At 48.7% G+C, this 27,748-nt stretch overlaps 2 protein-coding genes across 7 annotated transcripts in view; both read right to left on the reverse strand.

Moving 5' to 3' along the window:
* Window positions 1-27,748, reverse strand: part of IFT43 (intraflagellar transport 43) — a 580,365-nt gene that overhangs the window by 377,037 nt on the left and 175,580 nt on the right. The gene's annotated exons all lie outside the window — the stretch shown is intronic.
* TTLL5 (tubulin tyrosine ligase like 5) overlaps window positions 1-27,748 on the reverse strand; it is a 769,178-nt gene that overhangs the window by 14,441 nt on the left and 726,989 nt on the right. For 4 of the 5 annotated variants that reach the window (XM_069638032.1, XM_069638034.1, XM_069638030.1 and 1 more), the window contains 2 exons: window positions 25,954-26,039; window positions 23,363-23,484 (listed from right to left, as the gene is read on the reverse strand). In XM_069638032.1, the coding sequence (XP_069494133.1) occupies window positions 23,363-23,484; window positions 25,954-26,039 (208 nt within the window). The remainder of the gene's footprint in view (window positions 1-23,362; window positions 23,485-25,953; window positions 26,040-27,748) is intronic. The other variant, XM_069638033.1, reaches the window with a different exon arrangement.

Genomic DNA, 27,748 nt, shown 5'->3' on the forward strand with positions numbered 1-27,748 from the left:
TGTCCTCCGACGTATTCCTTATCTTAGATAGGCTCCCATAGCAGTATTCTGTTATTGGAGGTGGGAGTACTGACTTCATGCTTCCTTTTATTGATGAATAGAGTGCAATACTGCCCTTCCAAACCTAGTCTCTTGACTGGAGGAGGAATCCAAGTTGTAAAACCGTGTAAAGGTATGGACGGACGACCATGTGGCAGCCGCACATATGTCTTTAACCGGCACTCCTCTTTTGAGGGCCGATGAAGCTGCGATACCTCTGGTCGAATGAGCCCTAAGATTTTGAGGGGGCTCTTTTCCTGCCAGTTTATAACATTCCAAAATGGCTAAAATGATCCATCTGGAAATGGTCTGCTTAGTTATCGGTAACCCCAGCTTGTGACCTGCGTAGCCTACAAACAGCTGGTCTGCCTGTCTTATCCTAGCCAGTCTACTGATGTAAAAACTTAAAGCCCTTCTTGGGTCCAGCCTGTGTAACCTCTCTTCCTCTTTCCCCAGATGAGGAGGAGGATAGAAAGATGGAAGGGTAATCTTCTGAGGGATATAGAATTCAGAAACCACCTTTGGGGGGAAATTAGGCTTCACTTGCAGGACAACTTTGTCTTTGTGAAAGATTGTATGAGGGGGTTTACAAGAAAGGGCTTGTAACTCGCTCACCCTTCTAGCAGATGTAAGTGCTATTAATAAAACAGTTTTAAGGGTAAGAAATCTTAACTAACAAGAATGGAGTGCTTCGAAAGGTGTGCCCATCAGGAAAGTTAGGACTAAGTTTAAATCCCATAGGGGAACCTGGAATGGTCTTGGGGGATAAACGTTAGTTAAGTCCTTTAGAAACGGTATTACCAAGGGTAACTTGAAATAGGATGGTTCTTCCGCAGTGCGCTTAAAGATGGATAGTGCTGCGAGATAGCCCTTAATGGTGCCAACTTGAAGGCCTGAATTCGCCAAATAGAGTAGGAAGGACAAAACCATTGGTGTAACACATGAAAAGGGGTCGATATTCTTTTCTCTACACCAGCTGCAAAATCTGTTCCAACGGCAGCGGTATAAAGACTTTGTTGCTGGCCTCCTTGCTGAAAGCAACACCTCCATAACATCATCAGCGAGGTCCCAATCCTTGTACCTCAGCCTTTCAGAAGCCAAGCGTGAAGGTTGAGGGTTTTGATGTCTGGATGGAGAACCTGACCTCCCTTCTGTGAGAGTAGATTCTCTCTGAGTGGAAGTCGAATTGGAGGGCAGATGGACAAGTCTAGAAGGTCCGGGTACCACGTTCTCCTGGCCCAATCCGGGGCAATTAGGATCATGGTTTTCTGGAATCTTCTCAACCTCCTGATCATTTGAGGAATGACAGGGACCGGTGGGAACGCGTACAGAAGTGGAAACTCCCAGTCCACTATGAACGCGTCTCCCAGAGCTCCTCTCGGGGGAAATTCCCTTGAACAGAACAGATCGCACTTCCTGTTGACACTGGTGGCGAACAGATCCACCTGAGGGGTTCCCCAAAGGGCGAAGATCTCTTGAAGGACTTCCTGAGCTAGTTCCCACTCGTGGGAGACTGTGCTCTGCCTGCGCAGAGCATCAGCTGTCAAGTTCTTCTCTCCGGCTAGGTGAACTGCCGATAGAGAGATTCCTTCTTGGATTGCCCAAAACCAGAGCTGCATCGCCTCTCTGCACAGAGGTAGTGATCCTACGCCTCCTCTTTTGTTGAGGTAATGCATGGCCACTGTGTTGTCCGTCATTATCAGGACATTCTTCCCGTGTACAGATGGCAGGAATGCCTTCAGCGCAAGTCTGATGGCCCTCAGCTCTAACAGGTTGATATGTAGTCTGGACTCCGATGGAGACCAACGACCGCTGATGGTCAAGTCGTTGGCGTGAGCTCCCCACCCCGTGAGTGAGGCATCCGTGACTACTGTTATCTCCGGCCAGGGTTGCCAAAACTGTTCTCCTTTCAGAATGTTCTCCTGACAGGCCCACCACTGAAGGTCTCGAGCTACCCTGTCGGGAACCTGAAGAAGATCTGTAATTCTTCCTGAGAATTGTGACCACTGAGTTCTCAGTGCCCACTGGAGGGATCTCATTCTCAGGCAAGCCTCTGGCACTAGGAAAATGCAGGATGCCATGAGGCCTAGCAACCTCAAAAAGTCGAAGGCTGGGAGACGTTGGGCATTTTGGAACTTGGTAACCATCTGTAGAATATCTTGAGCCCTCACCTCTGGTGGCGAGGCTTTTCCCAGGGAAGTGTCCAGGATCGCTCCGATGAACTGGAGTCTCTGCGATGGTATCATTTGTGACTTCTTTAAATTGAGGGAGAAGCCCAGTCTGTGAAGGGAGTGGCAAACCTGATTTAGCTGGATCTGAGCTTGTTCCGAAGATACAGCCCTGATCAACCAATCGTCCAGGTAGGGGTAGACGTGAATCCCTTCCCTCCTTAGACTTGCAGCCACTACCGACATTAACTTGGTGAAGACCCTCGGGGCGGAGGTCAGCCCAAATGGCAGCACTCGAAATTGATAATGAGAGTTGCCAATTGCGAACCTCAGGTATTTCCTGTGTTTGAGATGGATTGGCACATGGAAATAAGCGTCCTGAAGGTCCAGAGATACCAACCAGTCCTGGAACTGAAGGGCCTGAAGGATCTGAGAAAGAGTTACCATCTTGAATTTGTCTTTCCTGAGGAATTTGTTCAATTCTCGCAAGTCCAAGATGGGTCTCAGTCCTCCGTCTTTCTTTGGAATGAGAAAGTAAGGGGAGTACCAGCCCCTGTTCCTCTCCGCTACAGGTACCGGTTCTATGGCACCTTTCTTTAGCAGGTCTAACATTTCCTGCAAGAGGAGCGGATCTGGAGCTTTTTGAGAGCTGATCCCCGGTGGATGACTCTGAGGTATGCGTAGGAGAGGCAGGCAGTAACCTTGTGCAACTGTCTCCAATGCCCAAGCATCTGACGTGATAGCCTGCCATTCCGCCAGATGTTGAGTTAACCTGCCTCCTACAGGTGTCTTGTGAGGGAAGTCCTCAGAGTGGTTTTGGGGCGGCTGATGCAGATGCCGATGGTAAAGAGGCACCTGCTGTTGCTGCGGCTTTTGAATATCTACCCCGTCCACCTCGGGTAGTTCTTCTTTGTCCCCTTTGAGCCGGTCGTCCTCTACCTCTTCCGAATGCATAGTAGAAGCGAAAGGACTTGCCTCTCGCAGAGGTTCCTGTGGGACGAAAAGGTGTCCGACGGATTGCAGCGCCTAGGGATTTTGCTGCTGCCTTTGATGTTTGCAGTTTTTCTAAACTGCAAACCGCCTTTTTCCCCAAACAAAGAAGAGCCATCGAATGGCATGTTCAAGAGCCTGGCTTGCACATCTGGGGCAAAACCAGACTTTCTCAACCAAGCGAATCTCCTGGTTGTTGTACTTGCCGCCATTGCTCTGCTGATACTGTCAGCCGAATCAATGCCCGTCTGGAGGGATTCGCACATAGCGTCTTTACCGTCCTGTATGATATTTAGGAATGCCTCCCTTTCTTCTCCCTCCGGGATGCAGTCAGCCGCTGTAGAAGCACACTCCCAAAGTGTATGGCTGAATCTAGCAAGGGTGCAAGTAGCATTAATAGATTTTAACGCCATGCTACATGCCGAAAAAACTTTCTTTGCCATGGCATCATATTTCTTATCGTCCCTGTCCTGTGGGACGGTAGGGTAAGCAGTCTTGATGTCAGTAGAAGATGCTGCCTGTACCAGCAGACTTTCTGGGGATGGGTGTTTTGACAAAAACTCCGGGTCTGCAGAAGATACCCTGTATTTAGTAGACAGTTTTTTATTTACTGCCGTGACGACATCTGGGGTTTCCCAGTTCGTCATGATTTTCCTTTGAAGAGCTTTATGAAAAGGCACTACAGGATCCTCCTGTGGACCTTTCTCAAGAATATCCGTGAGGTCATCTTGTTGGAAAGCCTGTGAAGGTGTTGACCACCCCATAAATTCTGTGATCCTGGCCATTAAGGCTCTATAGAGGGTTTCAGCATGCTCCCCCGGGTCTGGCCTAGCGAACTCCACCTCAGGGGAAGTGTCTAACCCACTTGCCTCATGTAAGGAATCATGGAGATCCTTTAACCTGCGTTCTTCTGAGGATAACTCCTCTTGAACTGGGGTTGCAGGTCCCTGCAACTCAAATGTCTCTTCTTGGTCAGATAGTTCTCCCTCTTCCATAATTGAGGACATAGTTCTCAATTGGTCTGAACTCACAAAGGGTGTGAAACCCATCTCCAAGGCAGAGGGTGCCAAACTTGTTGTAATCGGCCTCGAAAATGTCGATGTCGACGCCGAGGTCGAAGGCTTCGAGCGTGGTGTCGAAAACAAAGGCGGAGGCCTCGAGGTCCTCGATAGAATTGGGATTCTGCTCGAGGAAGTCGACAATCTCGACGCCATCGTCATCAAGGACCTGGGGATAGCCACTAGGTGCGCCGCAACCGTGACTTTCCTTGGCGTCGACGCTGGTGTCGAAGACACCGACCTCGACGGAACCTTTGTCGACGGCATCGACGGAACCTTCGAAGAAGGTTTCGAGGTCATAGCTTTACTCGAGGGTTCGTGACGCACTCGAGAAGCTTCCTTCGCCGGGTACTGCGACTCGCAGCGTTTTTGACCTTTGGGTCTTTCGACCAGAGCATCGCTCTCGGCAGTCTTCGAGGGGGTCGAGGCCGCTTTGTCGAAGACGCTCATCATATTTTTGCGGAATTCCACCCATTCAGCCCGGGAACTATGTTTCGTGGGGCAAGGGATTCTCTTAGGAGAAACAGAGGAAGAGGAGGACGGAGAAGGGGATCTTCGACATCTCCTCTTCGAGTGATTCGGTCTCGAGGAGTGATGGGACCCACTCCGAGACCTGGAGCGCGAATGGTGACGAGGAGACGAATGTCTCGACTTCGTCGAGGAAGAAGAAGCTTTTGAAGTCTTACCTTTGTCCAGCTTCCCCCTACGCTCCTTCAGGGCCTTAGCTGTCATGGACATACAGTCCTCGCACTCCGAACAATGGTGTTCAGCTCCCAAACACCACAGACAAACTCTGTGAGGGTCAGTCAGCGACATCTTTTTCCCACAGTCTTGGCATTTTTTGAAGCCGGACCGAGGGGTCGTCGGTTCCGACGAGGAAGCCATCGAGTATGGATTGAATATCTCGAGGAAATAGGATAAATTCTCTACGAAACTGAGCAGCGATATTCCGAGGCACTGAGTAAGCGCAGAAAAACGGAACTGAACAACGGACGCTGCGCGCGGCCTTTATAGGCAGGATGACGTCGATACGGCGGCTGTCGAGGGACATCGACTCGGCGGACGTCGACGCGCAGCGCCCTCTAGAGAAAAATTTTCCGAGGCCAGCAAAGCTGGAAAGAGATATCTAAGATAAGGAATACGTCGGAGGACACAATCCCTTCGAAATATACAATTCTAAAGTGGTACCACTAATGTTATCGAATCTCATTAAAGTGCATCAACTGTACGGTTAAAATGTCACACAGATTAATAACGAAGAAACCAGCAATAGAGATAGGCAGGAACGTAAGATGGTTCAAACAATCGGCAGAATGCTGGCCCCTACCGCTAGGTACAGTTCTGTGTGGAGATCCCCCCCCCCCCACCTGGGCAACCTGTAAATAAAAGATATATAGCACAAGCCCAGTCCATATGTTCAATCGTCTCACTTCTTCCTATTAAGGTTTTACCCCCCCAATGTACCTGGTGGAGTAGAGTTCTCCGACGATGCATTGACCGATCCTTCTGGAGTGCCTCCCTTTCAGACGGGAGCCACGGATCGTCGAGAGGTGTCGGGGAACTTGGCGTTCGTTGTCGGGGAATCGACAGCCCTTCTTGAGTGCCCTCCCTTTAAGGCAGGAGTCACGGGTCGTCGAACGTCCGACGGTGAACAGGGTGAACTACGACAGGGAAGTGGCAGCTTCGTTCCTAGCAATGCTCGTCGACGACAGAGCGTTGGCGTCCTGCAAGGAAGAGGCGTGCGGGGCACCTCGGTGACGATAGTCCTCGACCGCAAAGAGATGATGAAGAACTGTGGCCCAGCAAGGGCGTTGAGTCGTCCGCGTCTCTGTGGTCCTTAGGTGACGGGAAACCCACTGGTGGATGCTCCTGGGCGCATCGACGGTCAGGCCTTCTCCAGCGGGAGACAAGCGGGTGACGATGCAGACGAGAGCGTCCGATGATCAATTGAAGTAGTTAGGCAAATGGGAGCACGGCGGCTCCGGTCGGTGACGGCAGTCGTCGACAGTGGCGGACAACAGTCCGAGTGCTTCTCCTTGGAGTTCCGCAGCAGTCCCCGTATCGGGTCGGCAGCCTGTCGAAGGTCCGTCTTCCAGGGAGCGTTGGCAAAGATCAGCGGTGCACCATGGTCCCTCATAGCCCGGGAAGAGGGCGCCTTACCATGTCCTCTCTGGGTCAGTCCTTGGAGGCACAGCAGCTTTCAGATTGTGAAGAAGAGCCACAGCAATTCTTCTCGTCCAGCAGGGCTTCAAGGTCAAGCGTCAGTTACTTCAGTTACTCGTCATAGTGGGCTTCAGCTTCTGAACACGATTCCTAGCAGTGAGAGGTCCCCAGAAATACTGTTGATCTCCCATTCATTCAGCTGGGTCACACTCAAGCATCCAATCACGACTACGGGCATTCATGCAGGCAGGCAGGGAGGCAATCAGGCACATGAGGTATTCAGGCCATTCACTTCTCTCCAGACACTCAGAACAAGTTATGTGTATTGGGACAAGTACAAAGCCATTCAACACTCCAAGCTGCATTCATACCGGTTTCGGGCAGGGTTGTCTCAATCATTGTGTCAACCACCAGATACTAGACACCCACAACACAGAATGCATATTCGTCACACACTCCATTCACCCAGGTCCCACCCACAGGAGGTACCCAAAACATACATCACTGGGAAGGCTCCAGCTAGTCTGGCCGGGCTTTCACAACAACACCATATATGGCATTTCCACCCAACAGCCAGTCAGGGGGAAGGGACAGAGTCAGGGCTTCCCAGGACTTTGGGAAAACAAGGTAATGGGTAATAGAAAGCAAGAGGCCACCGGGCCATCTTGTTTTCCATCAGGAATCAACAGATCCCAATGGCAGGGCCGGGGTATCCCAAAATGGAGGATACTCCGCATACCTGTCCAACTCAGCATGGAGCTGCCACCAGCCCCTACCCTGCTCTGCGGGCCACCCACAGGTGCCCAAAAACATACACTAGGGGCACAGGGTTGTACCCCCACCCATGGGTGCCATAAGGGTATCCCATGGGTCCGTTCACTAAACCAAAATAGAGCTGCACCGCCAGGAATCCCACATGAACTCCTGCGCGGAAAACACGACAGAACACACGATAAAAAGCAGTAAAGAACAAGGATACGGAGGCCCTGTCCCTCCGATGCATTTCCAGCATCACACCGACTTCCTCCTAATCATAGATAACTTCAGACTTATAACCATAGTTAGCAACCTAAATCTTGCGATGAATGAGACTCTTAATTCTATTGACTGCCTGTTTTTTTCTTACGCTTTCCTCACAGCCACACATACATGGAGCATGATGCGCAGCAGTGCAGCCTTCCTTTACACACATAACAAGAACAGCATACACAGAAGAAGTACATGATTTCCTTACATACAAAGCACAGGTAGCAGCAGTATAAACTTCCATCCTGAACATGTAACAGGTACAACACACGCAAATGCAAATGTATTGCAGGCTTCAATTGCAAACAAAATAGAGTGAAGGCAGTGGCAGTGCAAGCTTCCCTCATGCATTGACAAGTGTTGAAGCACTCTGGAGTGGTCCACTGGTGACATTAGTGCTAATAATAATAAATAAGAAAGATATGTAGACAAGCAGATGACGTCATCTCTAGTGCCTACCCTGCTTGCCTCCATCATACTGGAAGAGTATCAGGAAGACTCTGATTGGCATCAGGTATTATCCCAATACCACATTGAAGATATGAGCGATGTTATGCACTCAGACAACCGTTTTGAAAGCACCCTCGGACTGATGTGGTGGAAGGATGTTGGCATACACCATTGGTATCACAGAAAACAAAGGACAGGTAAAGACTCGAATTTACAGGTCATTCTTATTCACACTATTATTGTGTTCCCTATCAATGACCCTGGTAAGAAGAACACCCTTTCCCTTCATGGTGTTAATTGCCCTGGGTAGCGCTGTTGCAACACCTATCTAAAAGGGATAGAAAGAGCAAGACTGACCCTAATACTACAATGATTTTGTTGTGTTTTAGAGTTATTAGCTACAAAAATGATAGCAGTTTGGGCTGGTTGTTTCCATGCTGTGTTTGTCAGATGGTCAAGCAATTCACGTGAGATTTGTTTTCAAAATCAATTTATTCGCCCTCCGGGAGGTGTGCTTGACCCGACCGAGGACGTATTTTCATAAAAACAATATGGAGAGGGAGTGGCTAGTACATATCGCCTCACTAGTTAGATATTGGCCTAGAAAATAGCGTATATCTATGCTTCAATAGGCATTTACTCCAATAGAATGCAGTAGTCACTCTTGCATGTTCTCAACATTTTATTTCAAAGTAATGTACAGCTGGTACAACTAAAACCTAATGCACTAGTTATGGTCATGACCAATGTTCATAATAATTTCTCTCCAAGTGTCTCTCTTAGTTCAGGGACATCTGCTAAAAGTCTGGTCGACCAGTTTCAATGACATCTTTCCATTGGTCATCTTCGTCAGGACCGATTTCTTGAAGTTAAGATAATCAATCAGTTCACCCGTCCGGTTTGGCAGGCTGCCCAGCATACCCTGTTGGTTACTAGTTCAAACGATGGTGATATGCACGTAGGGCAGTATACTTCTTATTGTTTGGACATTCGTTTTCCTTTTCATCCGCTCTTACTGCGAGCAGAGTCTTATTACGCGGGGTGATGCTGATTCTCCTCTGCATCCACAAGTCTGCAGCGAGGCTCCGTACGGAATCTCAAGCTGCTTGTTTGGAAAAAAACACCATTGGACATAGAAGAGCTGTAAGTGAAATCAGACCAGAGCAAAGTGACTTCATGAAGAGAAGATTCTAAGACGTGCTGAAACGATATGCAGATACTTAAATAATGATAATGTAACTAAAGTAATAAGAGAAACATGCATGCAAAGGTGAAGAAAGCAAATATACTAAGAAGATAAGTGAGAAGAGAAGCCGCAAATGTATATACGTAGAAACACAAGGTAGATGAAACCTATAGAAGCTTTCGGCAGTAGAAACTATAACATGAGGAAAGCGGCATGGTGGAAAGATGGATGTTGGATTGTGTCGAAACTGCCTCAGGCGACGAACCAAGGCTGGAAGGCTGAAAGACGCTGAAGAAAATGTTTTGTGCAAGGAACAAAGGATATCCGTTTGGCTGAGACTGGGGATGACACATCAAGAAATAATTGGAAGGTTCAGAGGGAGTCAAAATGGATAAGCTATGTACGAAGGGCACATTTCTCTTAGATTAAGCAGAAGCAATTGCAAATGCCAAGTATTGTACAAATAATAATGCAGAAAGCACATGTAAGATGGAATAACCTAATTTCCAGAGGCCAAGAGGAGTAATAACACCCAGTATAATTGAATCAAATAGCAGTAAATAAAAGGTCAAAATGGACGAATTCGTGGTCTACTGACACGTGGGGCAAGACTCGAAAACAAGGCCTATTCATTAAGCTCCAACTGAAGATAGAGATGTACCTACACTCCCTTAAAAGTCCCAGAGAAGAACCACCAGGTGGCGCGGACCATGATGGCCGTGTGAAGCTGCTGCTTTGCTCTTGCACCGTCACACCGGAGCTTATAGTGCTCCCCCCACGGCATAACTAGCCATAAGATGACACTCTTTTGCCTCGCCGGGGCTGTGGATGGTAAGGGGAGTCGGTGCACCCCATTCAGCAGGCCTCTGGAAAGAAAACCATCTCAGAGAAAGCAGCGCATCCGACGTGAGGAGAGGGTCGGATCTGGCGAGCAGGCCAAGCGGGAGTCCGGCGTCTCCCCTGCTGGGAGAAGGGTACAGGGGAGAGCTAGGGAAGGACAGAACCCTTTGCTGGTGTTGGACCTACCTCCGCACAGTGCCCAGGTAGTCGGGCCAGCCAAGAATGAGGTGTGGAGGCGGTGAGGAGCCCCATGGGAGGAGAGGACATACAGCAGTGTTTCCCGGGAGCGGACCTTGCGGCGTGGACTTGGTCGCCCCTGTGGCACAAGAGGGATCAACCCCTGGAGCGGCAGACTGAAGACAGAATATCAGGTGAGAGGGATGGCGGAGGAGGAGCCGGGAGGAATTTACCTGTGTGCAGAGTGTAGTTCCATCCAAGACTCTGCACGGGGTGAAGGGGAAGGCTGTGTGTTGCGACCTGCCCTCCCCCCCATGGCAACACGACAAACTAAGGCCCTGGGGGCTCCTCAGATTCCATCATAGCGGAGCCTGGTGGGCCCCTTTTCTTGTGGACACGGGTCCAGGGGGGTGCATATTCTGAAACCCTAGCACGTGATAAAGAGAGAGGAGAGTGCTTAAGGGGAGAAAAAGTGAGCTGTGAAGGTATAAGGGGACAACAGCTGAATTAAAAAGAAAAGAGACAAGGAACCTTGCCAAAGTGGGGATACTGGACCCCGATCTTAGCCAGACACAAACCTTGAGCGCAACGGTAGAAGAGGTGCCCCCCCCAGAAGTGAAAGGGGTGCCTGGGAACGCCAGGGCCCAATCAGACAGCGGCACACAGACCCAAAGGGTCAGCATAAAACTGGCTGGAGATGTGGGAGAGTTGAACCTGGGAAGTTGGCAGCCCTGGGGTAAACCCCCTAGAACAGCGGTGTAAGCAGGAGCCCAGACCCCCAGGGCGACGCCCAGGTCAGTGAGGCATTGGGCACAGTACAGCCCGCGCTTGGGTGTGCCTCAGGGCCCTGGAGAAAAGACGGATTTGTCCAGTTGTCGAGGAAGGGACGGGGGGGGCTCCCAGTGGCCTGCTGGAACCCTACAGACCAAGGCTATCGCATGAAGCCACGCTGGAGGAGGACCCGGGACCACCAGGAGGTAGAGGTGAGGCACAGGTGGAAGTCCAGTCGCTCCAGCGCTTTCGGAGAAGCCTTGCCGACGGCGGGCGGGGGGGTGCCCGATCTAGGTCGAGATGGCGAGAGAGGGAGGGGCTCCAGCACTGGCCGTAACCAGGGACGACCTTAAGGACCCATTTCAAGAAATAAAGGCAATAAGGACGGACATCCAGGCCTCCATCTATGACCTTAGGGGCAGTGTCAAAAAACTGGAAGATAAGAAGGAGGGGATGGAGAATAATCACCTGCAGGTAGATCTCCTGAAATACGAGGCACGCTTGGCAGACCTGGAAATGCGTTAGGAAGAAACCCTCTTGAAGCTGGACGACCTTGAAAACAGGGAGCAACAGAACAACCTATGCATTCTGGGGGTCAGAGAACAGAAGGGAGAATCCGCTGTGGAGGTTGGAAGAAAGGTTCAAGGACTGATCAACCAGCTTTTTGCCCTGGAGGGAAGGAGGTACAGCTGGAAAGAGCACATAGAGGCAGCGGCGGAGGAGGGAAGAGCCCAAAATCAATAGTGGTCCGCTTCCTGAGGTATCGGGAGAAAATGGAGGTCCTCGAGAAGGCCAAGTGGTTGGGGAGCTTCCAATATGAAGGTGACACGATCAGGGTCTTCCGGGACTCACCCTGACCCGCCGTAGAGACTGTCGCCCCCCTCACACAATGGCTGACCGCAAGGGGTATCAGATATCGTTGGTCCTTCCCATTTGCGCTGTCGTTTGAGAAAGGTGAGGCAGACTATCGAGTGACTAGCGGACAGGAGGTGCATCAGGTTCTCCAAGTCCTCAAAGGAGAAGATCCCAATGATGGACAGGAGGGGCCGGCGATGGCATCGGTGAAGCAGCGTGGACAGGACGGCCCACAGAGTGTAAAGAAGAAAATGCAGGGTGGTCAAAAATTCAAAAACCTCAATACCCCCCCACAGAAGAAAACCAGGGACCCTTGAAGAGGAGTATGGGACAGCGTAACGATGGCAGGTTAGATAACTATGTTAAGTGAGTGATGTGTGAATGGGGGGAGGTGAGGTGATACTCAGAATTACGAACTGGGCAAGCACACACCCCCGGTGGCCCATCGGATGGTGGGCGACCTGGAGGGGAATTTAGTTTCTGTTTTGGAGGTAGGGGGGGCACCGGGAGGAGGGACAAGGTGAAGCCAAGGTACGAATACACTACACCACGACTGGTGAGGTGGGGGGGCGTGGTCTTATGCGTCCAGATGGCGCGAGTTGAAGGGGAGGGCCGGGCCTCTTAAATTGGGGACTCTGAACGTTAAGGGTCTAACAGAAACCTTGACGTGCTACTGGTGCAGGAGACGCGACTGCTCCAGGAGGAAGAGAGGCATATTCCGAGGGCACAGGTCGGACAGACCTTTTGGGCCTCCGGGCCTTTCAAGAGGTGGGGGGGTGGTGTAGGTATCCAATTGAATTGGAGAGTGAGGTTGGTTAACCCGCTGGTTTGGAAAAGGGCTGATGGGAGAGCCATGTTGATCTCTGGGTCCCTGGATGGGGTGCAGTTAACCATTGCTGTAGTGTATGGCCCCAACACAGGACAACTGCAGTTTTTACGGGAAGCCATGGGAAAGATACCTAATCGGGCAGTGGCCCTATTGCTACTGGGGGGTGATTTCAATATGTGGGCCGATCGATCGATGGATCACAGTGGGGGACAAGACATAGGGGGAGCTGATACGGGGCGACAGGAAAGTGGACTCCTGGGGTACATGCTGGATCCGGGACTAGTGGATGTATGGGGGGAGGGTCATCCCACGGATAGGGGCTATACTTTTTTCTCTCCAGTTCATGGATCACGAACACGGATTGATTATTGTTTCCTGAGTCAGAGGCACATTAACAGGGTCACTTTTAGCGACTACTCACCAGTTAGCTGGTCAGATCATGACATGGTGGTTATGGGCATACTATTGACAGGATTGAAACCCCGGGAATCATTGTGGCGCTGCAATGATAATCTTTTGAAGGAAGCTGTCTTTGCGAAAGAAATGCGGGAGGCGATAGAGGAGTTCTTTAGCCTGAATGATACTGGGGAGATAGAGCTGGGCATGAACTGGGACTCAGCTAAAGCAACATGGAGGGGTCTTATTATCCGGGAAGGGGCAGCCGAATCAAGAATGAGAACATTACAGGCAGAGAAACTTAGGGGGAAGATCCGCAAGCTAGAGTCACCGGAAGGTAAAGGGGAGGGTGAATTAGAAGAAGACTGGGTTCTAGCGAGGGATAAGCGACAGGAGATGCGGTACCTGGCGGTGGGAAAGGCGATTGCCAGCCTACCATTTTTGAAGCAAAGGTACTATGAAAAGGGGGACAAGGCCGACGCTCTGCTGGCATCTAGACAGATGGGCCAAAGGGTGGAGAGGTGGGTAACTGGGGTAAGGATGGGCGTCTGCACTCCCTGGCGGAGTACGTGGCCCAGGAATTCGCTACATTCAATGAGCGGCTCTATGGGAAGGAGGGGGAGGTAACCGACGAGGAAAATCATAGATACTTGGGCGGTGTGCCCCTCCCGAAGCTCCAGGGCAGTGAGAGGGCCGGAATGGAAATGCTGATCACCCAGGAGGAAGTGTTGAGGGCAATAGCAGGGTTGAAGCTGGGGAAGGTTCCCGGAGAGGATGGGTATACAGTGGGGTTTTATAAGAGTTTTGCGGGGCCTCTGGCGCAACACCTAGTGAACTATTCAATCACATCCTGGACACGGGAAAGGCCACCCCATCTTTCAGAAAGGCACTAATTACGGTAATACCGAAAGAAGGCAGGAACCTGGAAAGTTGTAAATCCAACCATCCCATCTCTTTGCTCAATATTGATGCAAAGATTGTGACCAGAATACTAGCCACGTGTATGGAGAATCTCCTGCCCAGATTGGTCCACTCGGATCAGGTGGGGTTCATTCAGGGTAGGCAGGGGGCAGACACCATGCATAAGACACTGCATTTGATGGATGCCGCAGCGAGGAGGGCAGGCAATCCTGTGCTGGTAGAAGGCTTTCGATTGGGTAGACTGGCAGTTTTTGAAAGGGGTCTTACTGAAATTTGGCTTAGGGAATCGAATTGTGAGAGGGATAAGGGCGCTCTATGCAGCCCCAGCGGCGAGGGTGACTGTGAATGGAAGGCTGTCGAGGGGTTTCGAATTACAGAGAGGGACCAGGCAGGGATGCCCCCTTTCACCCCTCCTATTTGCACTAACGATGGAAGTGCTAGCAGAGCGGTTACAGAGGGCCCCACAGGTGGAGGGAATTAAGGCGTGGGTACAAAGGAGTTCAAATTGGGACTCTAAGCGGATGATGTGCTTTTACATCTGCTGAAGCCCGTCAGTTCCGTTCCCGCGGCCCTGGCCATAATTGAGGAATATGGGCAGTTCTCAGGTTTTAAAGTGAATAATGGTAAGTCAGTGATCTTCCCGATCGCTGCGGGGGATGCTAGGCAGACTGAGGTGCTCAGGCCCCTGGGACTGCAGATACAACTTGACAGTATTAGATACTTGGGGATTAATATAGTTAAACCGGGGGAGGACCTGGGTGGAGCCAACTACTCCCCCCTTTTCGATAAATTATCTGGTGAGATGGCAACCTGGGGTAAGGGACAGATGTCATGGATGGGGAGACTTAATGCATTAAAAATGAACCTTCTCCCCAGAGTATTAGACCTCTTTCAGATGCTGCCGGTCCGGGCCCCAGAGACATACCTAAGAGAAGCCAAGTCGCGGGTCCTATGGTTCCTTTGGCAGAATCAGAAACCCAAGGTGGGATATGAGACATTAATACTGCCAAAGGATCGAGGGGGCGTGGGGCTCCCTGATTTGACATTGTATTACAGGGCGGCACAGCTCAGGGCAATGGTCCCGCATTTGAGGGAAGATCCAGAGAAACAATGGGTTTATCTTGAAAACCAAAACACGAGCCCGGCAACGGTGGGGGAATGGCTCTGGGTCCCCAAGGGAAGGCTCCTGAGGAGGATTTGTGAACACCCATTTCTGGGGGTACATTGGGAGGTGTTGAGCATGGGGGGGGAAGAAGGGGTGGGATCACCACGTGGCCCTCTCAGATGAGCCACATATGGGCTCCCCCAGTCCGGGACGCGATACCAGAGGTTTCCAGGTACCAGGCATGGTTTGAAGGTGGGCTCTCCGGGGTGGGACAACTGTGGAAAGGGAGGAAATTCGTGAGCATCCAGGGATTGGAGGAGGCTTTGGCCGCAGGCAAACTTTCAGTGCTCCTTTACCTTAGACTTAAGGGTATTTTTACTGTGGAGAAGTGGAGGGAGCTGATCCAGAGGGACCTCACACTGCTAGAAAGGGTCCTGGATGGGCACAAGGAGATGAAGGGCCTCATCTTGCGTCTCTATGGAGCTCTGTTAGAATCGAAGGGGGGAGCAGTCCGGGGACTGCGCCAGTGATGGGGAGGGACCTGGCGATGGAATTGGATGACAAACTCTGGCAACAAATGTGCCGGAGAGCCTTCAAGACATCGATTTCTTGCCAATATAAGCTCCATGGCTTGAAATTACTACATCAAGGGCAGTATGATCCGAGGTGGCTATCCAAGATGTTCCCCACAGTGAACCCGCAATGTTGGCTTGGATGTGATAATGTTGCAGATTATTGGCATATGTGGTGGGCTTGTCCTAGAGTGCAGATTTATTCGGCAGAGGTCCTGGGGTAGATCAGGGATGCAGGGGGTGGGGTGGAGCTCAGGCCTGATCCAATGTTGATACATTTTGTCTAGAGAAAAGGGAGGATAGGTGATGCGCTCTCCTCCCATTGGCGCATTTTCTCTTGTTGGCAGCCAGGGCAATTTGTGCTAGGCACTGGAAAAGGACGACCCTTCCCACACAAAGAATGGACTAGCACAGCAAGGGATATATACCTGATGGAAAAGATCACAGCAGCCATCCATGGAGGGCGCACAACTATAGAAATGGAGTGGCAGCATTTTTGTGGCACCTTTGGGTGAGATATGAGAGGACAGAGGACTCTGGCCACAGAGCCTGGCCCGACCCGGGTAAATAGGAGACTATAGACATACCAGTTGAAGGAGGATAAGTTTGGACTTGTGCCCCCAATGCCACCAGAGAGTTGGTTTCATTTGTGGTGAACTTAAGACTTGAATTCATTGAGAACTGTTCCTATGGGGAGGAGAGGAGGGGGAGAAGGGAGGGGTTAAAGGTTTCAGAGATAAGTTACAATACCTGAAGTGTTAAATTGAGGGGTCGACCCTCGGATTGACCTAAGTTGTGGAATGTTTGTCTGTGACCATAAAACCAATAAAATTCATTTTGAAATAAAGAAAGTCCCAGAGAAGAGAACAGTCATCAAGGTCAGCTACAAAGGAGAAGCCTTGGTCTAACTGATGAGAGATGGTAGGCTAATTGACCAATGTGGGCTGTGGTCTGATGTTGTTCCCCGCACCTGGGTTTCAATTTGCTTATGTGTCGAATGTCCAAGGTTGGGAGAGCATTAATTGTAAGGGGCTATGTATCAGCGTGCTATACAATGTTGCAGAAGCCAATCCGCTATTATTGTTTATCTATAATCTGTATTACATGTAATTAGAGGTAGTGCGAGGCATACCGAACAAATAAGGGGCAGCCAATGATGTTATTAACACATATGCATTCTACAGGTATAACCTGTAGCCCCTAACCAATCCCTCCGTTCAATAGGTTTTATTATTTGCCACGCAGGGTGATGTCATAGCTGACATACATCGAGGTAATAAAGTCTTTGTATAATGCAAAAGTAACAGAGTGAGTAAGAGGCGACTTGTTATGCTTGTCAGATGTCCCTACTTTATTTGAGTTTGACATTCTTTGAGTCTGTCCAGTTATTTGGGTCCGAGATCACTTATAATAGTAATTCCATTCTGCACATGAGCTACGCCCCAAAGGTGCAAGTGCACAGATAGAACACAAGCATCACCAGTGGGAGCTTTCCTTGTCCACATTACAAACACAGCATAAGCAACGGTAATACCCCATTTCCTTGCAGGCCAGTTTGCTCGCAGCCCATTTACTTGCAAGTATTCTATCACATGTTACTGCAAAATATAGATGGGAGTTGGGTTTCGGTATTTAAAAATGTGAGGGTGTGGAGGGAGGCTGCAGGGGCCTCCCCCTTCCTTTTCTGCAGTAAAATGCGGTAAAATGAAATTGAGGAAATCATACAGATCCTAAGCAACAGTGCAAGTTTTGCCTCACACAGAAAAACATGCAAAGCAAATGCAGTGGCAGTCAGCATTTCCTTCACACACAGATCAGGTGCAGCACAGCAGGATTCCTTGTACCAACTATGAGACACGCATGGTATCAAGAGAGACACAGACTCAAAAGTAACAGTCTGGAAACCTTTATTATCAACCTGTGTGTTTGTTGGTGTAACTGGTGCCTACCTGGCCCAAACTCTTAAGGGGATTGTTCCCTCAACTGATGCTTCTAAGTGCCGTCAATGTGCGTAAGTTCAAAACCAAAGTTATGCTTGTCCTCACTCTTAAACCAAATGTGATAGGGGATTTTCTTAAAGGAAAAATGGTGACTCAAAAAAAGGAAATGTTAAACCAGAGCTCGTTTCAGGTGGTCTTTCCAATAGGTGTAGTTCTGCCAGTTCAAAATAGTTCAACTCAAAAGGTTTGCCCTTGGAACCTTCCACGTAGGGCTCTTGCCGTAAGTTAATAGAGTTCACAACGTCTCTGGGCCTCTCAGGGTTCCCCTTTCCTCAAGTCTAGGACTCTCTTCACAAAATTCAACAATGTCTTTAGTGGGCCTTTTAGGGTTCCCTTCCCCAAGTCTAGGCCCCTCTTTACGATGTTTAACAAATAAACAAAAAGTTCCCCTTGTCAGGATGTACTTTTCACTGTACAGTTCTTTCATGGGGGTAGTATCAGAGACTTTCGAGAACGTCAGGTTCTTTGCTTCTCCAAGGCGCGACCACTCTGACCTCTAAACCTTCTCCTTACTCTCTGCCACTTTTTCCTCTTCTGTGCTGCTTTCACTCTGTCCTTTCCAACTTTACTGTGCTTCCTGCACACATTCTTTCTTTGTCGTGCACACTTGCACCTTCTTTCCACCTCTCTGTGCCTCTTGCACACGTCTTACTTTTCACCCTGATCTCTTGAGCCTTCAATTTCTCACTGTGCTCTCCTCCACTTTCATGTGCCCTTTAATGTGCCTCTTGAACTCTGTATTTCTTTCAGGTCGCTTGCACCCTCTTGCTCACTTTTGGATTGCTTGCACCCTCTCTTGACTGTCCGTTTTCCTTCTCACCGTCTCTTTGCTGTGTCTCTCGGTTTTGGGTGGCTTGCACCCCCCCTTTCCTTACTTTTGGGTCTCTCTCACACCCACCCTTGGTTGTTTCCGCGCTGCCATGTCACTATACTGTCTTTCATTACTTCCACACCTCTAGCGCACCTTTTCTGTCCTTCCGCTTTGCTTTCTTTCACTGCTTTCCAGCTTTCGCTTGCTTTGCTTTTACCTTTCTCTTTCTTCGCTGTGCTTTCTTTCACCGCTTTTCAGCTTTCACTTGCTTTCGTCCCGCTTTCACTTGCTTTCGTCCCGCTTCTGCTCACCGGGCACTCCTTTCAACAAAGCTCCTGCTACCGCTACAGCCACCCGCACGCTACTGAGTTTCTCTTTGTCTCATGAAACTCACCAACACTAGCACGGCACCGGCGAGCAGGTCAAATGGTTTTGGGCGGAGGTCAGGGTCTAACCACCTGCCCCTCAGACATCCCTGGGACCGGTATCCGTCCCAAGGGAACACGGATTTCCCTGAACAACGCTGCCTCGCCCCGGCTTCCTGGAGAAATGGCTCCCTAGCCACGCGGTAGCTCCTCGCGAACACCGGGGCAGCGTCTCCGCACACCGTTCTCCGGATCCTCCAGGCTTCTCTTCCTGCAGCTACCTGCTCCTTGGCTCCTCTGGTTCAGTCAGCATCCCCAGCTCGCTCATTCAACTGTGCTGAACCACACCTTTTATAGTCTTCAGTGGAGTCAAATGTAAATGATTATAGTAGAGTGCCTGGCCCTGCCTGACTATTAGTGGGACAATTTAATGGTAAAGCTGTAAATTGCTTAGATTGGAGGGGATAATTATGAGATAGAGAGACATCCTCGGGGGCGGCCTTCAAAGAGTTGAATGAATCATTATTTGAGGAGATCGACTGGGCCTATTGAAAACGGAGCCACTTGCCCTACATCCATCAAAAAAAAAGCATTTGAGGAAAAATTTACCAAATGGGATTGGAGTGCGAACTCAGACCATTTGTCTAAATTGAGTGGATACAAGGCAGTCTCCCATGTTATGCACAAATATCTAAAACCTCAGGCCTACTTACTCCTATGCCCGGCACCTGAAGTGAGGCAGTTCCTATTAAGACTACGAACAAATCAGTTACCGGTCCTTTCCATCACTGGACCTCGGCTGAAGGTTCCATATGAGTCTAGGCAGTGTCGAATTTGCCAGGGTCGAGGTGTATCCGAATCCACTCGACACGTATTAACACTCTGCCCTAAATTAGGCTCTGTATACAAGAGTACATACGGGAAATGGGTCCATAATTATCAGGCAATAATGGAGGAAGCCTTTTGGTATGATTCTTTAGGTCTCCAGTTTGCTCTTTTTAGGGTATGGTTACATATAAAGCCCTTACTCCAGGTATAACCTAAACTGGACACTGACATTGACTACCTGGTGGATCCTTACATTGATTTGCAAATCTATAAGAAGAGATTTGATACATTCTTATATGGGACATGAGTACTGGTTGGTGGGTATACCTCTACATCATTATACTGTTGCTGTGATAAAATGAGGTTGTGATTGTGCTATTTAGTAATCTTGTGTAATAAGTTTAATATTTTAGATTTTAGACTTTGTATTCTTTTGCATTCTTGTCTTTTATTTATATTTGTTGATGTTTTTGAACATACTATGTATATTAGAGATGTATGAGTTGTGTCAAATCCTATTTTTGGATTATATCACAATAAAGTATTTATTATTACTGGTAGTTGGTAGTAGTCTTTCCCTTGTTTCTCAATGGTTTTTCCATAGGTAATCCTCACTACTCTCGGTTGCCTCTTATTTGTCCGAGTATTAGTTGAAAATGTGGAGGGGGAGATGGGGTGTGATTGTAAATACCCCATGAATACTGATGGAGAGTGGGTTTGGACTTTTATCATCCTCTTTTCAGTAATAGCTGTGGGTATCTGTTGGGGCCTATTAAGGTGAGTGGGTGATGTTTTCCATCTTTCTTTATTTGTGTTGTTGAGGTAGTAGTAATACTAGGGGGTTGGTTCTAAATCCCTCTGTTTACTGGAGGGGGATAACTGGTAGAAAAAGGGTGGGTTTACAGCATATCCTCTGGGTTTGGAGGACAGAGAGAGAGAGAGAGACAAGGTTAGTGTCAAGGGTTGTGAAAGGGATTGGTCTCCCTAGATGTCTAAGATGTTTTATCTTCCCTTTTCTCGAGGGAAGGTCAAGGGGTAGAACAGGACTTGGATGACAATGGCCCTCATTAGGACCCTTCCGTTAAGGGGTTAACGGCGCCGTAAATGGCTGCAGCGCCGTTAACCCCTTAACGCCTTACTACGAGGTCCCTTTGCGGCTCCCGACCTGAACGGTTGGTCTGGACCAGCCGTTAAAGTAGGGACCCGCAAAGGGACCTTGATGGCAATTACGGTACCGCAATTTGCAGTACCGTAATTGCCGCCTTCCCCAGTCCCATTGAGCCCTATGGGGCAAAAATGGGAATGGGGAAGGGCCATGGTGAAATGGGGAAATACCCCCCCGCCAACCTTGAAATGGGGTGGTAATTCCCCCTTTCTCCATGGCGGACTCCGGCATGGACCATGGTGCTAATAGCACCATGGTTTAGCGCCGGAGTCCTAATGAGGGCCAATATCCCATGAACAGAGAGGGAGGGTAGGATGGATTGGGGCAAGGAACGGAGGAATACCATTTCTCGCCTTCGGGCACAGTCCCCAAGGACCCCCTGCCCAGGTGCTTCTCCCTCGCTCGTCCGCCCCCAGGGTTGGGATCCAAGCGCAATGGCCCTTCCCTGGCCACCTGCACAATGGATCCCCATGGACTTCTTGTGAGAACGCCCTCAGGTTTCTCAAACAACCTTCATTCACAGACACCTGTGCTTACCTGTTCTCTCTCTCTGATATACTGCTATTACTTGTCCCCAGTCTACACACACTTGTGCTGTCCTAATACCTGTCCTTTATCTACACACACTGCTTATTCCTGGTCCTCGGTCCACACACACCACAATCGTGCTGCTATTACCTGTCCTCTGTGTACACACACACACACACACACACACACTTCTATTAATGGTAATTGGTTTACACACTGTGGTGAACCTGATGATGTCAGCATTGCTTTCCTGGCGGTAACCTCTCTCCATGTGGCCAAGGGACCGTAGCCACTACCTCAACCTGACTCTGGGGGCATTTACATGAGGGAGGACCAAATGGGGGAAGGCGACCCTTGAGGGGTTGATGCATCATCGGACAAGACATGGTATCCCCCTTTCCCTTTTAAGGATAGCCCGTCCATTCCACAGGCCTTGATGGCATATTGTACTGATTACCAGCAACCATCCACAAGGCCTATTGGTAACACCTTCCAATACTCTATACAAAAGACGGCAAGAACTGCCTACAACTCCCATACATCTAGAAATACTGGGATGAGGAAGCTGAATGAGGAAGCTGAATGGCGTAATGCAGATCACCAGGTACGAGAAGCACCATATATGCTCAAGTAGTTGTGAGCATATGATAGGTGCTGGGGCATTTAAAAGCTTTACCCAGCATGGAGTGGAAGCATGCTACCTGGGAAAGCCGAGCCCTCTCGGTATTAACCAAGGGACTGTCAGGACATCAAGACAGGAGACAGAGGCCTGCAGAGGCTGGTTCCCTATATGGTGAAAGTGAGAGGGAAGGAAGAAGAAACCTCCTAGTGGCCAATGGAACCTGGAAGCAGCCTCACTGCCACCCAAACACAATGTGATAGCCCAGAGGAAAGTGGGAGCCGCTAAGGCTGTGGATGCTGTTCGGTGAAGCCGGGAAGCCTGCAAGGTGTAAGCAGGTGATCAGAGTCCTGCCTCCCGTCTATCATGAGGGAACCGAAGGATGCCACAAGAAACCAGTGAGTCCTAGAGAGAGCGAATGGGATACCGGGAACACTGCCAAAGAAAGACAAAAGTTTATCCGAAAAGGGTTTACAGAAAAAGAAATGTGGGAGAAAAACACGTTTGCAACTGTAGAATGCAAATGAGATGACAAGTCCTGGCAGGAGAGTAAACCAGGCAGAAGCAAGTTTGCCAATGTATAAAGTAAATCAGATGAAAAGCCCTGGCAGGAGAGTAAACAAGGCAAAAGCAAGTTAGCAAGTGTGTCACATTAAGAGGTCCTGGCAAGTGAATACATCAGGCAAAGTCAAGTCTGAAAGTAAAGTTGAACAAAGTGGAAAAGAACCTGGCAGGGGAGTACACCAGGCATCCTACGTAGTTGGGACTTGCATCTAAGTTGTTTTTTGTATACAAGTTTTGTGTTGAACAAAGAGCCTCAAGGAGAATTCATGCCATTGGGGGTTTTGAGGTGTCTTGATGAAGGAACCTGGGGAAAAAGGAGTTGTCTATTGGAACTGTGATTTGTATCCATTGGAAACTTTTGTGTTGGAGTTATACATTTCTTATAAACTTGAACATATGGACACTTACAAGACCAAAAGACAGTACCCTTCACATATTAAGTTGTTTTGTAGAATGTGAGGGCCAGGATAGGATTTCGGACACAGGACCTTTTGCTTTGGCCATGATGACACTAGACCGACCTTTAGTTTTGGATGAGGAAGGGAAATACATCCTAGAGTAGGACTAGTGAGGCCTTTTCCAAACCCCTTTTATTTTGAATAGATGTTTTTAGCCAAAATCATGAGCTCACTGTGTCCGCGTCTCACTCCTGGCTACTCACAACACGCAAACAAGCTTGTGCTGTTATTACAGGTCCACAGTCTGCATACACATGCACATACTTGTGCTGCTATATTATCGGTCTTCTCTGTCTACATACACACACACTTGTGCTGCTATTACTGGTTCTCGGTCTACACACTCGCAGGTATGCACAGAAAACACACTCATACTGCACTATTACCTGTTCTGTGTCTATATACGCACACACGCTGCCATTACCTGTCCACGGTCTACACACACAGCAACAATCACACAGACACTTGCTGCTGTTACCTGTCCTCGGTCCCTGACTGTACTGCCTTTCTCCATTTCTTTGCTATCTCTCTTAGTTGCTGCTGAAGAGGGAATGTCAGCTTTGGATCTGGCAAAGATAATCTCGGGGGCATTCAATGCACCTGCAAGAATGAAAACGATTCTCTTAAAGCCATCCTAAGTGCTCCCTGATCTCGCATCTTCCTGGGCATCAGATAGTACTGTAAAATCATGCGCACCCGTTAGCACTGAAAGTCATGGGCACCAGACAGCACTATGACATTACATGGGCATTAAACATTATGTGAAAAGGTGAGCGCCCCCAGACTTTACTGAGAAAATAATGTGCATTAGAATGCAAGGAAACTCAGTGGCAACAGTGAAATCCATGTCACTTCATGTGTGCGAGAAGCAATGGGTCAGACTATTCATGCCGTTTACACTGATGATCTCTGACTTTTCAGGGCAGACACAGAGTAAGCATAGGCTTTATCAACAGCCGTGACATAGAATAAGTTGCTTACCTGTAAGGATACATCTCCAGAGCTGGCAGCCTTTAAAGATTCATTTACTTTTGTATATTCCCACCTCCCTAGCTGGGAAGCCTTGTAACTTGAAAAGTGACATTAATACATGAGCCAAAGCCTATGTAAATAGGTGTATGTCCCTTTAAGAGCACATGAAGAGCCATTTTACCACTAATCCATCAAGACTAGGTACCTGTGTTCCAAATACACACCTTTCAGTTTAGATTGGCAATGCTTATTACTATCCCCACATAGCCAGACTACTCCTAGGCTCTTTGGGGAACAGGGCAGTCAAAAGTGAATCCATAACAGACCCCCAATACCAGTGATACACTCTTACAGGTAAACCACTTCCTCGTCTCCAGGAAAAAGTCATTTATGGATTCACATACTTTTGTTAAGTAGTTAAGAAGCAGTCATTTTGGTTTGGCATTTGCAATGGTCCAGATGGTCCATAATTGGACCCTGGGACTCTAGAGGCAAATAATGATGGAAGATACAATCATGAATTTTAGGGAAAAGTATTCTACAGGGGGCAAATGAGTTGCCCGTCTCTGTGGTAAGTATGCGCTTTGAAATGTAAGGACTGTAATGAAGAGCACAGGAGTTGGAGGAATGAAGATGCCTAATCACGAACTGGGGCGAAAATAACTGCTGGTGGGTTAGACATGACGGTTCTCATATACAGTCTAACCCTGTGATATCTCAATAGGAGCACAGGGGCAGCAGGCTTAATCCCTCCAGCAATACCAGCCTGAGGCTTAGATATTACTAGTCAGAGATGCCGTCACTCCATAGGAGTGCAGGGGCAGCAGGCTTAATTTCTTCAGTAACACCCACTGGTGGGATGGACATGATGGGTCAGAGATGCCTTCTAATGCTGTGATATCTCCATAGGAGTGCAAGGGCAGCAGGCTTCATTCCTCCAGCAATGGACATGACGGGTCAGAGATGCCGGCTAGTCCTGTGATATGTCAGTAGGAGTACAGGAGCAGCAGGCTTCATCCCTCCAGCAATATCTGCTGGAGGCTTAGACATGACTGGTCAGAGATGCCATCTAGTCCAGTGATACTCCATAGGAGTGCAGGGGCAGCAGGCTTCATTTTTTCAGTAACACCCGCTGGTGGGATGGACATGATGGCTCAGAGATGCCTTCTAACGCTATGATATCTCCATAGGAGTGCAAGGGCAGCAGGCTTCATTCCTCCAGCAATGGACATGACGGGTCAAAGATGCCGTCTAACCCTGTGATATCTCAGTAGGAGCACAGGGGCAGCAGGCTTCAATCCTCCAGCAATACCCGCTGGAGGCTTAGACAGTACTGGTCAGGGATGCCATCTAGTCCCGTGATACTCCATAGGAGTACAGGAGCAGCAGGCTTCACTTCTTCAGTAATGCCTGGTGATGGGTTGGACATGACAGGTCAGGGATGCCGTCTAGTCCTGCGATACTCCATAGGAGTACAGGGGCAGCAGGCTTCATTCCTCCAGCAATGGACATGACGGATCAGCGATGCCGTCTAGTCCTGTGATACTCCATAGGAGAACGGGGGCAGCAGGCCCCATTCCTCCAGCAATGGACATGACGGGTCAGAGATCCCGTCCAGTCCTGTGATACTCCATAGGCGTACAAGGGCAGCAGGCCTCATTCCTCCAGCAATGGACATGACGGGTCAGAGATGCCGGCTAGACCTGTGATATGTCAGTAGGAGTACAGGAGCAGCAGGCTTCATTCCTCCAGCAATACCCACTGGTAGGTTGGACATGACGGGTCAGAGAGGCAATCTAGCTATGTGATGCCCGATTGGCAAACAGGGACAGCAGGCTAATTGCCCCAGTAATGCCTGTTGGGTTAGCCATGATGGTTCAGAGATACATTGTAGCCCTGCCACCCACAGCTCTGTGCAGGGCAGAAGACTTCCCTAAGATGGAGATGGTTGGCATGCAGATCCAGAGAGCCTTGCCTACATGCAGAGCTTCTGCTGAGCGCCAAGCCATGCACTTGTGAGATCTGCCAGCATGGTGGTTGGCCTTTTCCTTAGCTTGGCAATACCACCTTTGTGTTCTGTTTAAACTGCACTCTTACCTGAAGGGCTTGAGATGGGTTCAGATGAGGTGGTACTTCTAAGGCTGCTATGGAATCCATCTGGTCGGCTGTCTACAGAGGAGACCCTGTTAAAGAAGAGGACACATTATGCAAAGCTTTCAGATTACAGGCACACAATGCTACTGTGGAAGTACAAGGAAACACTTTCCCAAACAATGACACTACGTCGTGTGTGAAACTGTGAGATGCCACTTTGTGAAAGGATGGTGTGCGCATGTCCACACTTGTGTGTGTTTGCGCATACACATTTATGTATGGTGTATGTAGGTTTGGCAGCATGTATACAGGTTAACACTGCTCAGAGGAGGTTTCAAAACATTATGTGGGTCATTTTGGAAAAACGTGTACATTTCACAGAAAAGAATCCTTGCACTTACTTGCGTGTAAGCAGTCCTCTGTGCAATTTTTATTTTTGTGAAGGAACAAGTTACTTACCTGTAACTGTTGTTCTCCAGCATTGGTCTGGCATGGATTCACATGCTCATGAATATTCCCCGTCGTCAGGCCGGGAATCCTCGGTATAGAAAAAAATCAGTATCAGTTTTGTTTCTGATCTGTCTTTCTTAGTAGTAACCAATCACTGGTCTCTGGGTCATACTGCCCCCAGCCAATGACTGCCCTCTCGCTAAGCCCCGCCTCTGGCAGCCATCCTCAGATTTGGTAGCACGTAAAGTGGCAGTATGACCAAGTGAAGAGCCGCAGAGGGGTAGGCGAGAGGGTTCACATGTGAATCCATGCCATACCCATGCTGGTGAACAACAATTACAGGTAAGTAACTTGTTCCTTCTCCAGCATGGGGTCTGGCATGGATTCACATGCTCATGAATAAGAGAATACACAGCAGTACACACATGCACAACCACGGGAGGTGGCAACAGGCTCAACATTAAGCATTTTCCCAGTACGAAGCCGACGCGTGTGATTCAAGGTCGTTTTAGTGAAGAGGTTTTTAGTAATGGGTAATCCCTATTTTTTGTTAACGGGGGGTCTAATCTGGAGGAAGGGACAATCTATGAGGGAGAAAAGTGAAAAACAGATGGACTACCCCTCTCTTTTAGTCTTGTATGGATCTTACGTGAGAGTTAAAGGCAACCTAACTATGTCATTGGTTAGGAAGTCGCCGGCGGAGAAAAATTGCACTAATCACTCCAACTTGTAACAAAGGTTCTGTCTCTTTAATAGTTATAAAACATCTTTAAAAAGCATTTTTAAATTGATACTCAATCATATCACTCATTCTACATACATCTCATCTAACAGGGGAGTTCTAAAGTGAATATAAATCTTTGTAGGCATAACATTTCAATCTGAATATGCATTTTTGACATGGGAAAAAAAAAAAACACATTTGATTTTCCTTAAAATCAAATGTTTTTTTCCCATGTCAAAAATGCATATTCAGATTGAAATGTTATGCCTACAAAGATTTATATTCACTTTAGAACTCCCCTGTTAGATGAGATGTATGTAGAATGAGTGATATGATTGAGTATCAATTTAAAAATGCTTTTTAAAGATGTTTTATAACTATTAAAGAGACAGAACCTTTGTTACAAGTTGGAGTGATTAGTGCAATTTTTCTCCGCCGGCGACTTCCTAACCAATGACATAGTTAGGTTGCCTTTAACTCTCACGTAAGATCCATACAAGACTAAAAGAGAGGGGTAGTCCATCTGTTTTTCACTTTTCTCCGTTTTAGTGAAGATACATTTAATGGGATCTGACCCTACACAACATCAAGAAAAGAGGAGCTACTAACCCCAGGCGTGGTATG

This window comes from Ambystoma mexicanum, chromosome 14 (genome assembly GCF_040938575.1).
Source record: "Ambystoma mexicanum isolate Mex_15411 chromosome 14, UKY_AmexF1_1, whole genome shotgun sequence".
In the NCBI taxonomy this organism is placed as follows: domain Eukaryota; kingdom Metazoa; phylum Chordata; class Amphibia; order Caudata; family Ambystomatidae; genus Ambystoma; species Ambystoma mexicanum.